The 19,504-nt window shown below is 54.8% G+C and overlaps 2 protein-coding genes and 1 long non-coding RNA gene across 4 annotated transcripts; 2 read left to right on the forward strand and 1 right to left on the reverse strand.

The window, feature by feature from the left end:
• Positions 1 to 1,116: 1,116 nt before the first annotated feature.
• On the forward strand, positions 1,117 to 10,729 carry TMEM209 (transmembrane protein 209). Its single transcript, XM_071424235.1, has 15 exons — positions 1,117 to 1,249; positions 1,950 to 2,089; positions 2,190 to 2,248; positions 2,899 to 3,030; positions 3,646 to 3,884; positions 3,965 to 4,169; positions 4,705 to 4,880; positions 5,080 to 5,151; positions 5,613 to 5,709; positions 6,483 to 6,608; positions 7,745 to 7,842; positions 8,721 to 8,835; positions 8,922 to 9,019; positions 9,371 to 9,444; positions 9,583 to 10,729. Exons 2-15 carry the CDS (start codon positions 1,953 to 1,955, stop codon positions 9,635 to 9,637), a joined length of 1,683 nt encoding a protein of 560 aa, XP_071280336.1. The 5' UTR covers positions 1,117 to 1,249; positions 1,950 to 1,952; the 3' UTR covers positions 9,638 to 10,729.
• LOC139588619 (uncharacterized) lies at positions 8,148 to 13,413 on the reverse strand. Its single transcript, XR_011678756.1, has 2 exons — positions 13,317 to 13,413; positions 8,148 to 8,893 (listed from the first exon to the last, which is right to left on the reverse strand). It is a non-coding gene; the product is annotated as an uncharacterized lncRNA (long non-coding RNA).
• LOC139588616 (uncharacterized) lies at positions 13,387 to 18,857 on the forward strand. Of its 2 annotated transcripts, none has more exons than XM_071424234.1 (20): positions 13,387 to 13,528; positions 13,782 to 13,928; positions 14,011 to 14,132; positions 14,230 to 14,338; positions 14,425 to 14,541; positions 14,678 to 14,745; positions 14,820 to 14,933; positions 15,066 to 15,251; positions 15,331 to 15,433; positions 15,519 to 15,660; positions 15,740 to 15,923; positions 16,009 to 16,108; positions 16,188 to 16,306; positions 16,446 to 16,483; positions 16,684 to 16,796; positions 16,881 to 17,029; positions 17,192 to 17,286; positions 17,511 to 17,589; positions 17,835 to 17,943; positions 18,314 to 18,857. In XM_071424234.1, exons 1-20 carry the CDS (start codon positions 13,468 to 13,470, stop codon positions 18,385 to 18,387), a joined length of 2,229 nt encoding a protein of 742 aa, XP_071280335.1. In that variant the 5' UTR covers positions 13,387 to 13,467; the 3' UTR covers positions 18,388 to 18,857. The 2 variants fall into 2 exon arrangements, with proteins under 2 accessions (XP_071280335.1, XP_071280334.1); XM_071424233.1 differs by having other exon boundaries at positions 13,406 to 13,528; positions 13,773 to 13,928.
• Positions 18,858 to 19,504: the final 647 nt, after the last annotated feature.

The following is a 19,504-nucleotide window of genomic DNA, read 5'->3' on the forward strand; positions in this document are numbered from 1 at the left end:
CACAAACCTTGGCCAAGAATAAATACTGTGACATTTTTAAAAAGAGTGTTAGGAGTCTCATTTATCCCCATGGTTTTGGTGACATTGGTACAGAAATATGAAGTTGTGCTTGCACAGAAATACGAAGTTACACCAATGCAGAAATATAAAACTACACTTGCACAGCACGCAAATAGACCCAAAACCCCTTAACATTTTACCTGCTGTGGCAACATATTGGTCTGACAGACATGGCAATGTGTAACTGTGAAAAATGCGTACTTTATGATTGGCTTTTCGCAAATATTAAAATGAATATGTGTTGTGTTATAAAGTAATGCTGCATTAATTCTCTTGAGTAGCATGTTAAATATAGTTTTAGGTTATAAAAAATGTTAAAACAGAAACTATGTAGGATACTTTTTTAAAGAAAGGACTTGCAGCGAGATAGCAGCCACAGGACACCTGAATCTTTCAGAGAAAAAGAATTTATTGCTCCATTATCAGGAGAAATGAACTTCTTCCTGCCTCGAAGGCGCTGTCAGGATTCAGAGGAAGAAGTTGATGATGACCAGACAGAATCCTGTGTTTGAATGGAATTTATGCATCATGGATGAGGTGTATGAATATGCAACAGGTTATTGTTTTTAAGGGTTAATCCTCTGTTAACGTGCGTCCTTTTCCGGGCTTATGTTGTCCATAAAAAGGTACCCGAACTATCTGTAACTCTTTGTTTCTATTGTCTCATATTGTCCTAATCCAAACTGCCCAAAATATTATTACTCTAATTTTACAACTGTTTTTATAACCATTTTATTACTATTAAACTTTTAAAATTTTAAAAAACAAGTGACTGGCGTTTTTCACAGGAACTAAACAATTTAGCGATAAAGACAAGTAAAAAACGCCAGAGCGAAACTGTGAGGGCTCCTTCGCCCCCCCCAACATGGCGGCCCCCTCACGCCCTTCCCGCCAAAACCCGCTCTTTCGCCCCCCCCAACATGGCGGCCCCCTCACGCCCTTCCCGCCAAAACCAGCTCCTTTGCCCCCCCCCAACATGGCGGCCCCCTCGCGCCCTTCCCGCCAAAACCCGCGCGCGAGTGCCCGCCCCCTTCGCCCCTCCCCCGGCGCGGCCGGTGACGCGGCGCGAGCGCCCGCGCAGGCGCACAGAGCGCGAGGCCGCCGCGGCGTGAGGGGACCGGAGAGCCCCGGAGGGAAAAGGGGAAAAAACTGCCCGGGCTGAGGGGAAACGGGACCGAGCTGCCGAGAGGTGAGGTGGAACATGGGAGGGAGGCACGGCCGAGCTTCGGGAGGGGGAGCGGAGAGGTTTGGGGAGGGCGGTTGGGAGGGGAGATGGAAGGTTCGGGGATGGGAGACCGGAGAGGTTCGGGGAGGGGGATCAGAGAGGTTTGAGGAGGGGCATCGGGGAGGTTTGGGGAGGAGGACATTGAGCTCTGCAGAGATGAAATGTGAGGAGGGGGACCACAGAGGTTTGGGGAGTGGGAGGAGCAGAGGTTTGGGGCGGGGAAAGAAGGGAAGTGTGAGAAGCGGGAGAGTTTAAATTTGGAGAGGGGATCAGAGAAGTTTGAGGAGGATCGTCTAAGAGGTTTGTGGTGGCGAGAGGATAGAAGAAGTTCGGGGAAGGGGTTGAGGTCTGGGGGGAGATGTGAGGGCTGCCTGCCTGGGACAGAGTTATTGCCTTCATATAAGGTGTTACTGGGCATAAATGAGGAAATAAAATCTGTGGGTTTCATATCTCAGAAAATACTGTGTTACCTGCTGAAATAAGTGAGAATTTTCGCTAAAAACACTGCTCTTGCCTGGAGGAGGCAGGAGCTTTCCCTCCTCCTTTTGAAGGACGTTATTCAAAAATGAGGGAGAAGATAGACACTGTTCCTCAGTAACCTGGCTGAGAATCTTCCTGTTGATTCAAAATTCACAGACTTTGTCTTTTCCCTGTGTTCCCGCAGACAATGACACCGAATAAGAGTCCAGATACTTCCCTCATCGACCTGGCTGTGAAGATGAGGAAACAGGCTGAGACCAGGAAGGTGGTGCTGGCCTGGGGACTCCTCAATATATCTGTAGCAGGCATGATCTACACTGAAATGTGAGTTAATTGTTCCATCTGATTCAAACCAGCAAAGATTCCACCGTGTGCAGCCTCAGGATGGAATTTCTGCTAAATTCTCCCTTGTTTTGCTTTTCAGGACTGGGAAACTCCTAAGCACCTACTACAACATCACCTGCTTTCCACTCTGGTACATTGGTGAGTCGTTGCAGCATTTAAATCAAATTTCAGGATTGATTTTTACTCATTTTTATTGCTGAGAGGTTGTTTTTAAGGCAGAGTTTTGGGTTTTTTTTTCTGTGGGAGTTTTAAACCAAAATTTTGTTTTCCTTTCTGTGATCTCCCTTGAAACTGCTGGAGTCCCATCCTTTTTAGGGGCAGATAAAGAGTGTGAACAGCGTTTTCTCTCGGGGAAATGGGCAGGGAGGACTTAATTGATGTGTGAAATCTGTCCTAATGTGTGGATGAAGGCTTTAGAGAGCCTCAGATTTATTTTCCTGCTGTGTTGTGTTCTGGGTGTGGGTGAAATTTTACAACAATTCAAGTTGGTTTCAGAGGAGGAGACTCTAAGCTCTGTCAAACAGCATGGGAAGAAGCAAGAATCATGAGATTTCCTTTTTGGAAAATAACAATCCCATTTTAAAAATCAAAATTTTAAATGTAGAAATTAATTTCAACAGTGAGGAAAATTATCTCCAGTGGTTCTTGCCTAAGGAAGTGAAGAAATCTTGGATTCTTCCCCAAACTGGCAGCACTAATAATGACCTGTTTTCAATAGACATAGCCTGGTTTTGCCAACAATGTAATTTTTGCTCAAACCATGACAGAAGCTTGTGTGTTTCTTGCAGAATTTGCCCTGGCAGCCCTGTTCAGCCTCAATGCCCTGTTTGATTTCTGGAGGTACTTCACCTACACAGCAGCACCAGCCAGCTTGGTGACGAGCCCCAGCCAGCAGCTCATGGGCTGGCTGCGCAGGGCAGGTGGGGAATCAACCCTCCCTTGTTCTTTTCTGTGGTTTTATTGCTGTGTCTGCACTTCTGGGGTCTTTGTGCTGAATTCTCTCCTGACAAGCAAGAGCTGTAAGCTGAGCTGGGTGTTTGGGGTTGTGCTGTGCAGGGCCAGGAGCTGGGCTCGATGTTGTGGTTTAGTTTGTGGCTGTTTGAGGTGGAACTAATCGTGTTTTAGGTAACTGAGAGGTGAATTGTGTGGTACAGATGGGAGCAGGTGGAACTAATCGTGTTTTAGGTAACTGAGAGGTGAATTGTGTGGCACAGATGGGAGCAGGTGGAACTAATCGTGTTTTAGGTAACTGAGAGGTGAATTAGTGTGGTACAGATGGGAGCAGGTGGAACTAATCGTGTTTTAGGTAACTGAGAGGTGAATTGTGTGGTACAGATGGGAGCAGTGGGCAGGTGGAGGAGCTGGTGGGACATTAGAGAACCCCCCTGCAGGGTTTATTCCGAGCTGGGCTCATGGGTCTCAGTTTTACGGGAGTTGTGTAGGAACCTGTAGCTTTGACGGTCTCTGAAGTTGCACGAATCATGTATTTGACGTGGAGAAGGGCAGTTTGGTGACGCGCGGTGCTTCCCTTGCAGCTGTGCAGATCACCCCGCCCCGGGAGGCGGCGCCCAAGCGGGTGCTGTCCCTGACGCCGTCCCCGCCCATCCAGGGCCAGTGCGTGCTCAGCTACAGCCCCTCGCGCTCGCCCAGCGCCAGCCCCAAGTTCTCTGCGGGCTGCCTGAGTGGCTACGGCGCCCAGCTCCAGGCTCTGCCGGGCTCCAGCCCCTCGCACAGCCCCGCGGGCACCTGCTCACCCGGCAGCAGCTACACCAAGGTAGGGCCGGCACGCTCCCGGGGCACGGCTCCGCCCTTGGGAGTGAAAAAGAAATGAATTCCTTCTTGTGTTCTCCCAAGGTTTCCAGCTTCAGCCACTCCCCCAATGGGTCTCCCTATTCCATGAGCGTGGGGCCTGTGGACAGCGCTGGGATCAGGTCTCACTACCGGTTCTCTCCCATCCTGTACAACAATTCCACCTACAAGGACGACTGCATCACAGATGTCAAATCCCTGGACACCTTCCTGAGGAACGAGGAGGAGAAACAGCACCGAGTTCAGCTGGGTAAACTGGGGGGTTTGCTGGGAGAAGACTGGCAGGGAAGAGGTGTTGGTTTTATGCAGTGTTGGTTTTTGTGATGGAGAGGTACCAGTGAAAAGGTTCTATTCGGTTCTGGATCACCTGTGAGCTGGGCTGTGAGGTAGAACCCCATTGTTTCCCCTAAGGCAGTTTCCCTCCAATTATTCCTTGGAGCAGGATCCAAGCCTGGGAATGCTGCTGGGTTATCTCTGTAGCACTTGGTGGCTGTAAGGAGCTGAGATAAGATCACCTTGATAAGAGGGGGATTTTGTCCAAGTGCTTTCAGATAAGGGGCTGAATCCAGTGCACTTTTCTCAAGATAAGGATAAAGGGGATGAACTCCAGCCAGGAAGTTTTATCTCATCTCCTGGGCTGGGACAATCAGGCTGAGGGTAACTGCAGTGTTTCTGCAGAGTGACTGCAGTGCATTCACCCACACTGACCTGTTGTCCCCGTGCTGTTTCTCCAGAATCACTTGGCAATAATTGACCTTAACTTCTCAATGAATTATTCTTTCCAGGGAGCTCAGATTCCAGCTCTCCCTCCAGCAGCCCAACGTTTTGGAACTACAGCCGCTCCATGGCAGACCATGCACAGATCCTGAGGAAGTTCCAGTACCAGCTGGCCTGCAGGTCCCAGGCTCCTTCTGCACACAAGGATGAAGCTGATCTCACCTCCAAACAGGCTGCAGAAGAGGTAAATTCCACAAAAAAAAAAAAAAAAGGTCAGGAGGGAGAGATGGGATTTAAAAATGTACCTTTGAGGTGGGTCAGGAATGTGGGGGGAAAAAGTCCTGCAGCATTCAGCCAGCTCCTTCCTTCTGCAGCAGCAGGAATTGTCAGAGACCCTAAAAGCTCTGTGAGGTTCTCATGTGGATTTAATAAACCTTTCCTAGGTGTGGGCACGGGTGACAATGAACCGGCAGCTCCTGGATCACATGGATTCCTGGACAGCAAAGTTCAGGAATGTAAGTGCCTCTCTGAGGAGCTCCAAGGGGGAAATTCCTCCCTGTGCTGTGTGCCCGGGAGGGGAGGGGTGCAGGGCCTGGCTGAGGGCTGGGTGCTCTGTCACACCCAAATGCCACACATTTGTCACCTCCCTGCTGTCCTGAGCCCAACAGGGGAGGGACTGCATCCATCACCTTGTGCTTGCAGGGCTGGGAGTCACAGCCCCCTTCCCTCACTGCCCAGAAAAGCTTCACCTGATACAGATGGGTTTCCCCAACTCCTTTACATTGAATTTTCTGCCTTTTCAGAAGCTGTTAAGGGGCCACTTAAATTGACAATTAAATTAAATTATTTCTCTCTTTGACTGACTTCAGTGTTTCTGTTTGCTTTGTGGTTGTGGTGGGGATGGTGGCAGGGTGTAAGCTGAGGGGTTTATTACACATCCCTTTTGCTTCTTGAATTTTGCCCTTTTCCCTCCCAGTGGATCAATGACACCATCCTGGTGCCACTGGTGGAAGAGATGGAATCGGTGAGCACTCAGCTGAGGAGGATGGGCTGTCCAGAGCTGCAGATTGGAGGTAGGGTCAGCAGCCTGGGGATTCCCTTGGAGGGGGTGGTACAGAAATTAGGTCTGGGAAATATTTTTGTTCCATTTCTGCTCTCTTATGATGCTGTCTCTGTTCCACCTCCTGCATTTCTTTAAGCTGGGAGGGTTTTCCTTAGTACTTCTATAAATATTCATGCTTGGACACTTAGGTACAATTCTTAAATTCCTCTTTTTTTCTCCCATAAATTTAATTTTACAGCTCAAATTATCATTAATAATAATTGATTATTGATCAGGCAGAAAGCATTTCAAAGGCAGATGTGCTGTCAATTCTCAGTGTCTCCCAAAAGTCTCACTGTCTCCACTGCTATGTGCTTTTCCAAGTTCTTCCTTCAATTCACCCACTTCCTGAAAGAACAGGGGTTTTTAAATTCTATCGATTTTTAAAAAATACTGATGAGCTGGGGTCCTGTTTTTCATGTCAGGTTAGGATTCTGTAGCAGCTCTTCTCCTGTTGTTTTAGATTAACTGATTTGATGTGCTGGCTTGGAATGAAGTGATTCTTTTTGGGCTGTTCTTAGAGTGTTTCCTCCAACGCTGCTGTTGTAAAGTGCTTAAAGAACCCGGAGGCGCTGCTTTTGTTTTCACTTTGTTTTCACTTCGTTTCTCTCCTGCTGCTCTTTAAGTTGCAGTTGCCTCCTTGTAGCTGCTGTGAAGGGGGTTTGTGCTGCTCTGTGGAGTCTGGGGTGTTTGGTGTGTGGGTGTGGCCGTTCCCTGGCAGGCCCTGAGCCGTGTGTGTTACAGAAGCCAGCATCAGCAGCCTGAAGCAGGCAGCCCTGGTGAAGGCTCCGCTCATCCCCACCCTCAACGCGCTGGTGCAGTACCTGGACCTCAGCCCAAACCAGGAGTACTTGGTGGAAAGGATCAGAGGTTTGTGCTGTTGCTGTTCTGGTTGCCAGACATTTCCATGCTGCAGGGAACGGAATCAGCTCTGTACCCAGAGAGCTGTCCCTGCATCCCTGCAATGCCCAGGGCCAGTGGGAGGTGTCCCTGCCACGGCAGGGGTGGCACTGGGTGCTCCTCCAGTTTCCCTCCAATCCAAACCATTCCATGATTTCCTCCTGCCTGCTCGGGGTGAAATTATCCACTTCATTCTCCACAAACAAAAATCCTCCTGTCACTTCACCCCCTTGACCAATATCTTCCCTGCCAATTGGGATTGTTCCCATTTCCTACACCAGAACCCCCCTTTGTTTAGATGCACCTCCAGCCCCCAGGAAGGGAACACCTGCTGCCATTGCAGTGCAGGGAACACCTGCTGCCATTGCAGTGCAGGGAACACCTGCTGCCATTGCAGTGCAGGGAAACCTGCTGCCATTGCAGTGCAGGGAACACCTGCTGCCATTGCAGTGAAGGGAACGCCTGCTGCCATTGCAGTGCAGGGAAACCTGCTGCCATTGCAGTGAAGGGAACGCCTGCTGCCATTGCAGTGCAGGGAACAACTGCTGCCATTGCAGTGCAGGGAACAACTGCTGCCATTGCAGTGCAGGGAACACCTGCTGCCATTGCAGTGCAGGGAACACCTGCTGCCATTGCAGTGCAGGGAAACCTGCTGCCATTGCAGTGCAGGGAACACCTGCTGCCATTGCAGTGAAGGGAACGCCTGCTGCCATTGCAGTGCAGGGAAACCTGCTGCCATTGCAGTGCAGGGAAACCTGCTGCCATTGCAGTGCAGGGAAAACCTGCTGCCATTGCAGTGCAGGGAAAACCTGCTGCCATTGCAGTGCAGGGAAAACCTGCTGCCATTGCAGTGCAGGGAAAACCTGCTGCCATTGCAGTGCAGGGAAAACCTGCTGCCATTGCAGTGCAGGGAAACCTGCTGCCATTGCAGTGAAGGGAACAACTGCTGCCATTGCAGTGAAGGGAACAACTGCTGCCATTGCAGTGAGGTGCAAACTGTTATTGCAGTGCAGTGCAAACTGCCATTGCAGTGAAGTGCAAACTGTCATTCCAATGAGGTGCAAACTGCTGTCATTGCAATGAGGTGCAAACTGCTGTTATTGCAGAGCTGTCCCAGGGAGGCTGCATGAGCTCGTTCCGCTGGAACGGAGGAGGGGATTTCAAGGGCCGCAAATGGGACACGGATCTTCCCACCGACTCCTCGGTGAGTTCCAGGCTCACCTGGATCCCAGGGATGCTTGGGCTTCGGGGAAGGGTTTGGAGGGAGCAGCCAGGAAGCCTTGGAGGAGCATGGGGAATCAGAGAACCAGAGCTTTGCTGCTGGATAAGGAGAGGGATTCCATTGCTGAGAGTGGAAAATCAACCTGGAAATAGGATTTGATTTTCTGGTTGGGAACGTGGTTGAATATTTGGAATCGTCCAGCTATGAAGCAGCTGTGAGTGTAAACAGCAAAAGTGCAAATGAAGAAGTTTTGACATTAATTTAAGGCTATTAGAAAAAAAATAAAATTCGACAATTTCATATTTTTATTAATTGTGGGTAATAAAATGCTGTGAGCTCCAAGGTGCATCTCCCAGATTTTTAAAGATTTGTGGCATTTTTTCCCAGCAAATCCTCTGTTCTCTCTGCCAAGCAGCTCCTGTTGGGTACAAGGAACACAGAGAGCACCAGATCACAGATAACTTGCTGATGTTACCCACATAAAATATTGGGAATTCTCCAGAAAGGGCTGAAACAACCCTCAGGCTGTCCCTGCTTATCTGGGTGCTCATCCCAGGACTTTATTTCACAGTTTTGGTATTCCTAAGGCCTGTGGCCAGCCCAGACTTTGCAGTGATTCCCACGAGGGAAAGGGAGAAGGTTCTCTGCTGGGTTTGGGGTGGGCAGAGTTGGTTTCTGAGCTCCTCTGCTGCTCTCAGCCAATCTGAAATCGGTGATTTAGGAATGAAGCTGCTCCTAAGCCCGGGCTAGGCCAGCATTGTAAGCACAGATCAGCAAAGGCTGGGATTAGCTGCTGGGCTCAGGGGGAGGAAGCTGCTGGGTCTGGGGCCTTGCAGTGAGGTTTGGCTGTGTTTGCCCAGATCCTGATGCACGTGTTCTGCACTTACCTGGACTCCAGGCTCCCGCCTCACCCCAAGTACCCCGATGGCAAAACCTTCACCTCCCAGCACTTCATCCAGACTCCAGATAAACCAGGTATGGGCTGTTCTGCAGCTGCTCTTTTCCTCTGGGCCCACAGCAGCTCCTCTGAAACCTGTGGTTTTAATTAATTTTGAATTCAGACACTTCGAACGAAAACGTGTTCTGCATCTACCAGAGCAGCATCAACCCTCCCCACTACGAGCTGATCTACGAGTGCCACGTCTACAGCCTGCCCAAGGTACAGGGCTCTGCTCTCCTCCTGCTCTCAGGGATCTCTTCAGGGCTGCTTTGGGCTCTTTTTAAATCCTAGGCACATTTCTGTCCGTTTACACTGAGGCTGGTCCAGCTTGGTCCTTGCCCAGCACGTGGTGCTTACTCTGCTGCTGAATTCTACCTGTGGTGTCTGTTTAGGAGATAGACTCTTATCAATTCCTGCCAATTTATTGTAAAACCCCAGATCACAATCCCTGGTGGGTGGTGTCACCCCTTGAGGCCAGGGCAAATTCTGACGGGAAGTTCCAAAGTAGGAAAATTCTGCAATTTTGAGGTGTTTTGATTTCTAAATCCTTGTGTCTCTCTGTGGCTCCAGGGCAGGAACAACATGTTCCACACCTTGCTGATGTTCCTGTACATCATAAAGACGAAGGAATCTGGGATGCTGGGGTAGGTATCCCATGGGAACAAGATGGGAATGGTGTCAGACCAACACCACCACGTGGGGTGATAATTCATGGTGCTACAATTGAACAAACAGCAGCTTTTAAATGGCAATGGCTGATTGTGATCCCTTTGGTTTTGCAGGCGTGTGAACCTGGGTTTGTCAGGAGTCAACGTCCTGTGGATCTTTGGGGAATAGTGGGACACAGCTCTGAGGGACCAGCTTGGACTGAAACTGGGGTTTGCTACAGCCAGGACCATTAAAGCTCAGCTTTGAGCACAGAGGGAGGAAGTGCCTGTGATTCCCTGTGGATTTTGTCAAGGCATTGCACAGAATGTTTCACTGGGGGAATCAGCTCTGGGCAGGAGCTCTCCTTCCTGCTCCTCACCCCAACCAGTCCTGTTAAACTGAGCTTCACTGATCTCAGACTAAACTAAACTAAACTAAACTGAACCAGACCTTTGAAGGTGCAGCTGGAACAGCCTCCCCAAGGCTGTGAGCACTTGGAGGGATAAAACAACTTGGACAACTTAAGGATCCAAGAAATTCCAAGTCTGGAAGCTCATACTCAGTTTTGCTTCATTTTATTCTGCATGATAAAAACCCATTATTTTTATCCCTGATTATTGGTATAATTGTGATTTCTGACCCCTCAAGATCTTCCTGCAGCTGAAAAGGAAAGACTAAACCATGTTTGTCTTGCTGAGTTCAGCGAATAAGAATTTTATTTCTAATTTTTATTTTCATTGTTTTGTACAAAACCAGTGTGGCCTCTGCTCTTAGGGGGCCTTGAGAGCTCTGAACTCCCTGGGTACCTTCACTGCCACCAACTCTCACCTGCCTTTGCTTTTGAATTGAATTTTCCTTCAGCTTTTTTCACTAATCACCACCTAATGGGGGAGCTTTATGCACCTTGGTGGGAATCCAGGCCCTACACGCCCACAGGTTTTTGGGAATGTACCTTTTTTGGTAAAAGCACTTGGATTTGCTTCAAAGGAAGGATCAGTCAATATTTGTCATTTCTCTAAGGGGCAGGGGAGACTCTGTTGTAAACTCTGGTAAATGAGTACTTTGGAGGTGTATATAGGACCATAAACACATGGAATCATTGTACTGTACTTTTTACTGAGGGGAGGGAAGGAGGAGGTTTTGGAACTTCGCTGGTTTTTGGTGTGAACTGATTGATTTTGGGGACTCTGTCTCTCTTCCCTGGGGGGCCTGGGTTTTTCCAAGAACTGGTACCAAAATGGCTCATTTGGTTCTTGTATTAAATGAGTTTGGTTTATCAAACACTTGTTGGGTTTTTCTTGTGTTCAGCATGGCCACATCCATCCATGTACCACAGAGGAATGCTCAAGGACCAGTTTAGCTGGGTTTTACCCCAAAACTCTCCCCTCCAAGGACAGCACAGCCCCATGAGCTCTGTTAGGGTCACATTCTAAAAACCTGAAGGGCACAAATTCCTTCTTTCACCAAAAAGTGGGGATCCTCAGGAAGAGCCCATCCCATAGGGCACCCTTGGCTGCCCTGGGCTCTGCAGCCCCAGGACCCTGTAGGGTTTTGGGGTACCCAGAACCCCACATCCCTCTGTGCTCCCAGGATCCTGCACAGCCTCTTCCCACACAGCCCCCACTTGGATTCTTTTGCACCCCAAAGGGTGACGGAGCCCAGTCCCCCTGTACCCCAAAGGGTGACACAGCCCAGTCCCCCTGTACCCCAAAGGGTGATAGAGCCCAGTCCCCCTGTACCCCAAAGGGTCACAGAGCCCAGTCCCCCTGTACCCCAAAGGGTCACAGAGCCCAGTCCCCCTGTACCCCAAAGGGTGACAGAGCCCAGTCCCCCTGCACCCCAAAGGGTGACAGAGCCCAGTCCCCCTGCACCCCAAAGGGTGACACAGCCCAGTCCCTCTGTACCCCAAAGGGTGACAGAGCCCAGTCCCCCTGCACCCCAATACTCTGCTTCATGTCCCTCGGTTCCTGTGCACGCCAATCCATGACACCCCTCAGCCCCTGTGCACCCCACTGTGTCACATACCCCAAAAGATCACATCCCTGAGTCCGTGTGCACCCCACTGCATCATACACCCCAACAGATCACAGCCCTCAGTCCCTGTGCACCCCAATGGATCACACACCCCAGTCTTTGTGCACCCCAATACTTGGTGGACTCTGCTCTCTGTAAACCCCAGTACATCACAAGCCCCACTCTCTGTGCACCCCAATATATCCCACACCCCAACCAGTCCCTGTGCCTCCTAATTCCCATCCACCCTGCTCCCTGTGCACCCCAGCCCATCACACACCCCAGCAGATCACACCCCTCAGTCCCTGTGCACCCCAACACAGTGTGCACCCCAACAGATCACACCCCTCAGTCCCTGTGCACCCCAACACACTGTGCACCCCAACAGATCACACCCCTCAGTCCCTGTGCACCCCAACACAGTGTGCACCCCAACAGATCACACCTCTCAGTCCCTGTGCACCCCAATACACCGTGCACCCCAATAGATCACACACCCCAGTCCCTGTGCACCCCAATACAGTGTGCACCCCAATAGATCACACATACCAGTCTTTGTGCACCCCAATACAGCGTGCATCCCAATAGATCACACACCCCAGTCCCTGTGCACCCCAATACCTGGTGCACTGTGTTCCCTGTACACCCCAATACATCACAAGCCCCACTCTCTGTGCACCCCACACCCCAGTCAGTCCCTGTGCCCCTAATTCCCATCCACCCTGCCCCCTGTGCACCCCAGCCCATCACGCACCCCAAAGCGCTCTGCACTCCAGCACAGCCCCCAGCCTCCTGTGTGCCCCAGCCCTGGTGCCCCCTGACACCCTGTGCACCCCAAATTCATTGTGCATCCCATTCCTGCTCACCTTCTGTACCCCAGCCCCTGCTCCCCGTGCACCCCCTCCTTCTGTACCCCAACACTGCACAGCCCCTGCTCCCCATGCACCCCAACACTGCACAGCCCCTGCTTCCCATGCACCCCAACACTGCACAGTCCCTGCTCTTTCTGCACCCCAACACTGCACAGCCCCTGCTCCCCGTGCACCCCAACACTGCACAGCCCCTGCTCCCCGTGCACCCCAATACATGGCAGACCCCTGTTCCTGCAGGCCCTAACTCTGCACCCCACATTTCCGTGTACCCCAACACTGCACACCCCAGATCTTGTTCATTCTGACCCCTGGGCACACCCCATACACCGTGCACCCCAATTCCCGGGCACCCCGATATACCACGCACCCCATATCCCTGTGGCCCCTGGTCCCCCTGCACCCCAATATCTGCACCCTCTCACCTGTGTATCCCCATATACCGCGCACCCCTCTCTCTCCGCACCCCAAAACACCGCACGCACACCCCGCTATTCCACGGACTCTGCTCTCTCTGCGCCCCGTTACACCGCGCACCCCTCTCTCTCTGCACCCCAAAATACCGCGCACTCCTCTCTCCCTGCACCCCAAAATACCGCACACCCCTCTCTGCACCCCAAACACCGCGCACCCCGCTTTCTCTGCACCCCGTTATTCCACGGATCCCGCTCTCTGCACGCCGCTCTCTCTGCACCCCGTTATTCCACGCACCCCGCCCTCTCTGCACCCCGTTATTCCACGGACCCCGCTCTCTCTGCACCCCGCTCTCTCTGCACCCCGTTATTCCACGGACCCCGCCCTCTCTGCACCCCGTTATTCCACGGACCCCGCTCTCTCTGCACCCCGTTATTCCACGCACCACGCTCTCTCTCTGCACCCCGCTCTCTCTGCACCCCGTTATTCCACGCACCGCGGTCCCTGCGCCTCTCGATCCCTGCGCCCCCCAGCCCACCCGCTCACGCCGCTCCCCGTTCCGGCCCCGTTACCGGGCGCATCCCCCCCCGCGCCGGGGGCGGCCCGGCCCCTCCCGCCGGGGCGGGGGCGGCTCCCGGGGGCGCGCATGTCCGGCCCCGCCCGTTAAATTCCGGCGGGCCGGGCCGGGCCGGGACCACCTGCGCTGCACCTGCGGCTCTCGCCATGGCCGCTGACATCGAGCCCGGCCGCCGCCAGCGCCGCTGCTGCGCGCCGGACACGCCCGGTGAGCTGAGAGCGGGTGGGGACCAGAGGGGCTCCCCCATCCCATGTGGGCCACACCTCTCCCAAGCCACACACCGGGCACCGAGCGGGATTTCCCGCCATGTACCGGGCACTGGTGCGGTCCCCCCTCCTGAGCATCCCTGGGTACCGCTCTGTGTCCCCGCTGCGGGGTTTGGGGACCGGGCACTCGGCCGTGCTGAGCCCGGGCAGGGGGTGGGGATGTGGCCCCAGGGTGACTCCAGCAGCTCCCGCAGATGCTCCCAAGGTCCCGGATTCCCGCGGTGACAGCGACGGTCCCCGCCGGGGCTCCCTCTGCGACCGGCACTGCGCTGCCATCAACAACGTGCAGGGCGACCTGGGGGAGCTGGGCTGCCACCTGCACCGGCCCCGGGTCCCCCCAGGTAGGCCGGCGGTGGGATGGGCTGGGGTGGGGCTCCGGGGGGTCCCACAGCCGCCGTGACACCCCCCGTGTGTCACCCACAGCCACGTCCACCCCGTCCTGCTGCCAGCAGCACTCGGAGGAGGTGTGCGAGAGCTGCGTGGTGAAAACCACCCTGACGGCTGAGAACGCTGTGGAGGCCAACAAGCTCTCCAACAACTACAAGGTGGGTGGGGGCACCCATGGCTGCTCCTGGACAGCTGTGATGGGGTTTAATTTCCTTCCTCTTCACTCATCCCCAAAAAAACCTCCTCTCTCTGCAGTTTGGCTTCAAGAAATGGAAGAGCCACGTGACAGCGCGGCCCTGGGAGGACCGGTCAGAGATTGTCAAGGAGCTCTACTCAGACCTCAACATCGTCCGAGGCTCTGGAGGTGGGTGGCCCTGGGGACACCCCAGTGTGGATTTGGACAGCTGCAGGTGACAATGGTCCCACCTGCAGGTGCCTTCCCTCCTGCAGGGTCCACGCTGACGTGTGGGAATGTCCTTTACCTGCTGCTCTTTGGCTGGTGGCTCTCGCTCCTCTACGTCCTCGTGGCTGCTGTGATGTTCATCACCATCATGGGGGCTCCTTATGGTGAGTTCCAAATTCGGGACCCCCATGTGAGGGCTGGATGAGCTCAGAACTGCACCGATGGCTGGTGGGGTCTCCTGGGTCCCTTCATGGAATGTCCCTGGAGGTGGAAGGGACACTGATGGTTGTGTCCCCGCAGGGAGGCTCTGCTGGGACCTGGCCGGGTATTTCCTCTGGCCCTTTGGCAAAGTGATCCAGAGAGTGGAGGTAAGGGTGCCTTGGGAGCCCCTGGGGGGGTCTTGGGGTGCCCTGTGCACACCCTGACATCCCCCTTTTCCCAGGTGCCCAAATCCCATCAGGCGTGTGAGGCCGGCGTGGGGGAGAGCTCAGCCCTGCTCGGGGGTCCCACGGCGCTCCGCTGGCGCCCACGGTGCTGGGTGAGCACCGGATACTGGGTGAGCCCCTTGCTGCCCCCAGTGCTATCACCCCTGGAGCCCCCAGCGTGGTGGGCGAGGTGCCCGTGGGCCCCTTCCCTCCCCTGGGTCAGTGGTTTGGGGTCAGTGCCTGAAGGTGCCTCCTGTTCACAGCGCCGTGCCAGCACCGCGGTGTGGCTGTGCCTGGGATACCCAGCGCTGGCCCTGGCCCACGGGCTCGTGTGTGTCACCGCCTGGCTCCTCATCGTCCTCATCCCCGTGGCCAAGCTGAGCGCCCGCGCCGCCTCCCGCGTGCTGCTGCTGCCCCCGGAGCGCGTGCTCATCCGGTGCCTGAGGATGGTGAGTGACTCTGGCCAGGGCCCCACACTCTGCTCTGGGGGGATTTGGGGCTGGGGGTGACCCTGCTGTCCCTCTGCAGACAGAGGTGCCTCTGGAGGGAGAGGTGATTCTCTGCTGCTACCGCGCTGCCAACCCCTACTACTACAAGTACGCTGTGGATGGCATCAACGTCTTTGCTGTCAGTATCCTTCCGGGAGCTGCAGTGGGACGGGTGGGGAGCGGCCCCAAATCCACCCCCTCTGCTGTGTCCTTGACTGGCTGTCCCAGACCTGCTGCCCCTGGTGCTGGTGACGCTGGTGCTGGGCTACGTGGACAGCCCCAACCACCTGACGGGCTCCGCCGTCAAGTTCACCTTGGCCCTGCTCTCCATCATGCCCCTCTCCTACTACATCGGCATGGCCATCGCCAGGTGAGAGGTGACACGGGACGCTTGGTGGCCAAGTGGGGACACTCCAGCCCTGCTGTGACACCCTTTTGCTCCTCTGCAGCATCTCAGCCCAGAGCAATTTCGCGGTGGGGGCGGTGGTGAACGCCACGTTCGGCTCCATCACCGAGCTCACCTTCTACATCACCGCCCTCATCAAGGGCTCGCGCGAGGGCAATCGCTGCTACGCCGAGGTGGTGAAGTCAGCGCTGACAGGGACACTGGTGGGCTGCGTCCTCTTTGTGCCGGTGAGACGGGTGGCACTGGGGGCTGGGAGGGTGCTGTAAGCAAAGCACTGATGGGGATTTTTGGGGGGTTTTTTCCGTCCCCAAGGGTCTGTGCATGGTGATCGGGGGCATCCGGCACCAGGAGCAGCGGTTCAACAGCCGCTCTGCGGGCGTCAGCTCGGCCCTGCTCTTCCTCTCCGTGGGAGGTGAGTTGGGGACAGGGCTGTCCCCAGGTCTGGGGGGTCCCACCAGGGTGGGTGCCTGCTCCATGTGCTGTCCCTGCAGGTGTCTTTGCCCCGACGCTCTTCTCCAAGGTCTACGGGAAGCTGGTCTGTGGCGAGTGCCACAACGTCACCCAGAACCCGCTGGGCCACTACCTCTGCCACAACTGTCACTTTGACCTGGTGAGTGGGGACCTGGACCCCCAAGAGGGGGAGTTTGGGGTCAGGGATGCTCTGAGCCCCCCTGGCTCTTGTGCTGGGTGGTGGCAGCGGGGCTGTCCCTTGTCCCCTGCACCCCTGTTGACAGGTGCTCTCTCTGCAGATGGACAACAATGGCACCCTCTACTACAGCCATGTTCAGTGAGTGTCCGTGCAGTGGGGACAGAGCTGTCCCCACACTGGGGTGGCACCTCCTGGGTTTGGTCATGTTCCTGCATCCCTCCCAGGGCCCCTCTCCACCCCAGTGATCCAGCCCCCCATTTCCTCATCCCCAGGGGAAGTCCCCTGGGGTGTCCATGCCAGACCCTGGTGGCACTGACAGTGTCACCTGTGTCCCACAGACCCCTGGTGTACACGGTGTCCATCCTGCTCCCTGCTGCCTACCTCATCGGGCTCTTCTTCACCCTCAAAACCCACACACACATCTACGACATCCACATCAGCGACTGTCACAGTGAGTGTCCCCAAGCGTCTTGGCTGCAGGGCCGGCTCTCGTCACTGCTCTGCAGTGTCCCACACATCTCTGCTCTCTCCCCAGTGCCTGGCCACCACCACAGTGCCGTGGTGCACTGGTCCCGCTGGCGGGCCCTGGTCATCCTCCTGCTCTCCACCCTCTGCATGTCGGCCTGTGCTGACCTGGCCACGGAGCACATCAGCCCCATCCTCACCAACTCCACCATCTCACAGGTGAGCTGCCTCTGGCTGGCCCCGAGGACCAAGATGTGCCCTCCAGGGAGGGGGACCTGCCCTGGATGCAGTTGGAGCCCCAAAAGCAGTGGGGGAAGGTGCTGAGATGCTCTGCACAGTTGGCCAGGATGTGGTCAGGCTGATGTCACCTCTTCCCTGCAGTACTTCATCGGTGTCACCGTGCTGGCAATGGTGCCTGAGCTGCCAGAGATTGTCAATGGCATCCAGTTTGCCCTGCAGAACAATCTGAGCTTGAGGTGAGATGGCTCCAAGGATGAGTTTTGGGGTGGTTCCTGTGCCTTGTCCCAATCCCATTGCTTTGGTGTCCATGATGAGCTGCCCAGCCACTGCTGGGTCAGTCTGTGTCAGCTTGTCCTCAAGGAGATGAGTCACCCAAAAAGTGGTGTCAGAACTGGGATGGGCTCTGTGGTTTGGGATTTTCTCACCCAGACACAGCCCCTAAGTTGTCCTTCCTCCTCAGCATCGAGATTGGGAACTGCATCGCAGTGCAGGTCTGCATGCTCCAGATCCCCATCCTGGTGCTCTTCACCATCTTCTACGTGAGTAACGCCAGGCCAGCCCTGGGGGACTGTCCCACGGTGTCCATGGGACATGGAAAGGACACAGCTGCCCTTGCCAGTGTCTCCTCTCTGCTCAGTGCAAGTGGGGTCAGATGTCTCCTGGTGCTGTCCCCACCCTGGGGACGTGTGGCAGAGGGGGTTTAGGGGGTGACCACACGTCCCCAGACAGAGTCAGTGCGGGGTTGTCCTGGTTGACCATAAACCCCAAATCCTCGTCCTCGCAGCCGACCAACTTCACGCTGGTCTTCAGCGACCTCCATGTCTACGCCAGCATGTTCAGCGTGGTGCTCATGAACTACATCTTCATGGATGGCAAATGTGACTATTTCCAAGGTGAGCACCTCCCACAGGGCTGCTCTGGGGCTTGGAGCACCCCTGTATTCCCTGGGATGTGGCATGGGGGGCTCCTGGCTCCAGCCCTGGGCTCTTCTGCTTTTTGGGGCTCTTGGCGTGTGGTGACCTGAGCGATCCTGGGGTCTTGGTTGACCAGCTTGGAGCTGTTCCCCTGCAGCAGCTCCAAGGGGATCCACTCCCATTTCCCCCTTTAAACTCCTTTAAAGGTTTTAAACTCCCTTTTAATGGACATTTTGTAGAGAACCATGGAAGCCCTCTACAGGGGGCTAATCCAGACCCCTCCAGGTCTAAACCCATGTCCCTCCTTGCTCCAGGGAGTAACTCCCTCCACCCCTGTCTGTCTGCCCAGGCACGGTGCTGGTGATGGTTTACTTCATCCTGCTGGCCGTGTATTTCTTCGCCCCATCGCCCAGCGGCTGCTGAGCTTTGGATTCTGTGTCTCCAAGCCCCTCGTTGGGATCAGCACCCATCAGGACCTTTTCCAGTGTCTCAGGGACCCGGCCGGGCTGGCTCCGGTCTGGAAGCGCCGTTTCCCGAAGCTGCTGCTGCTCAGCTGCCCTGTGGCCCTCAGGGATGGCAAGGGTGGTGGCAATGGGATGGCTCCCAAAATGAGGAGCCTCGAAGGCAGAGCACGTCACACGGGCATCTGCAGGCCCTGCTGGAGTGGCTGAAGGAAAACTGTCCTTAAGAGGAGGGTCTGGAAGGGATTTCTGTGTCTCGAGGACAGACCCCTCCCTGGGGCTGTGCTGCACTGGGAGGAGGTGCCTGAGAAGTCCCTCATCCTCCCAGGCCTGCCAGGGGCCTGGGAATCGCACACGGGATGTTTGATGGCACCAGAAATGCACCCAAAGGTATTTTCAGCTGTTTTGTCATTAAAGCACTTTTGTACAAATCAGAAACAAGTTTGTTTCTCCTTAAATGGGCCTCAGGCACCAGCCTGGGCCCTGTGTGGCCACCATTCCCTGTCCTCTGTCACCTCACCCCAGGGACAGAGCCAGCAGGGGTGGCTGTGGGCTCCAGCTTTCTCCATGACCCTCCCAAAGCTCCAGCTCATCCCCAGCCTGGTCTTCTCTGATTGCCTTTGGTCCTCCTGGCTTTGAGGGCTGTCCCAGACTCCTGAGAAGGTTCAGGGCTGCTCCTGGTGTTGTCCATAGGGTGTGACAGGCTGGGGACATCTCCCTCCACGCAGGGAAATGCTGGTGGAGGAGGTGAGAGGACAAAGTTGGGGCTTGGATATGTTTATTATCTTTAAAACAAAAACAATCCCAAAGCAAAACACTGACAGACCCACGAACACAGGCAAGGGGGCTCTGGTGCCTCTTCCCTCTCCTGTTCGTTCAGCATGAAAGCCAGGGAGTGCTGTCACAGCAGGGCTGGACTGTGCCAGGATGGACAGCCCTGAGTGAGGCAGGAAGCAGCCTGGGCTGCCCTCCTCTGCAGGGCAGGCAGCAGCTCGTTAGTGATTCATGAAGCTGCTTTATTAAGCCTTTTGTCTTCCTAGGGAGGCATCAGCAGGGCCAGTCCTGCTGTCCCTAGCCTG

The sequence above is a fragment of the Agelaius tricolor genome, unplaced genomic scaffold, assembly GCF_023055355.1.
Source record: "Agelaius tricolor isolate 1412-34295 unplaced genomic scaffold, bAgeTri1.0.p SCAF_3, whole genome shotgun sequence".
NCBI lineage: Eukaryota > Metazoa > Chordata > Aves > Passeriformes > Icteridae > Agelaius > Agelaius tricolor.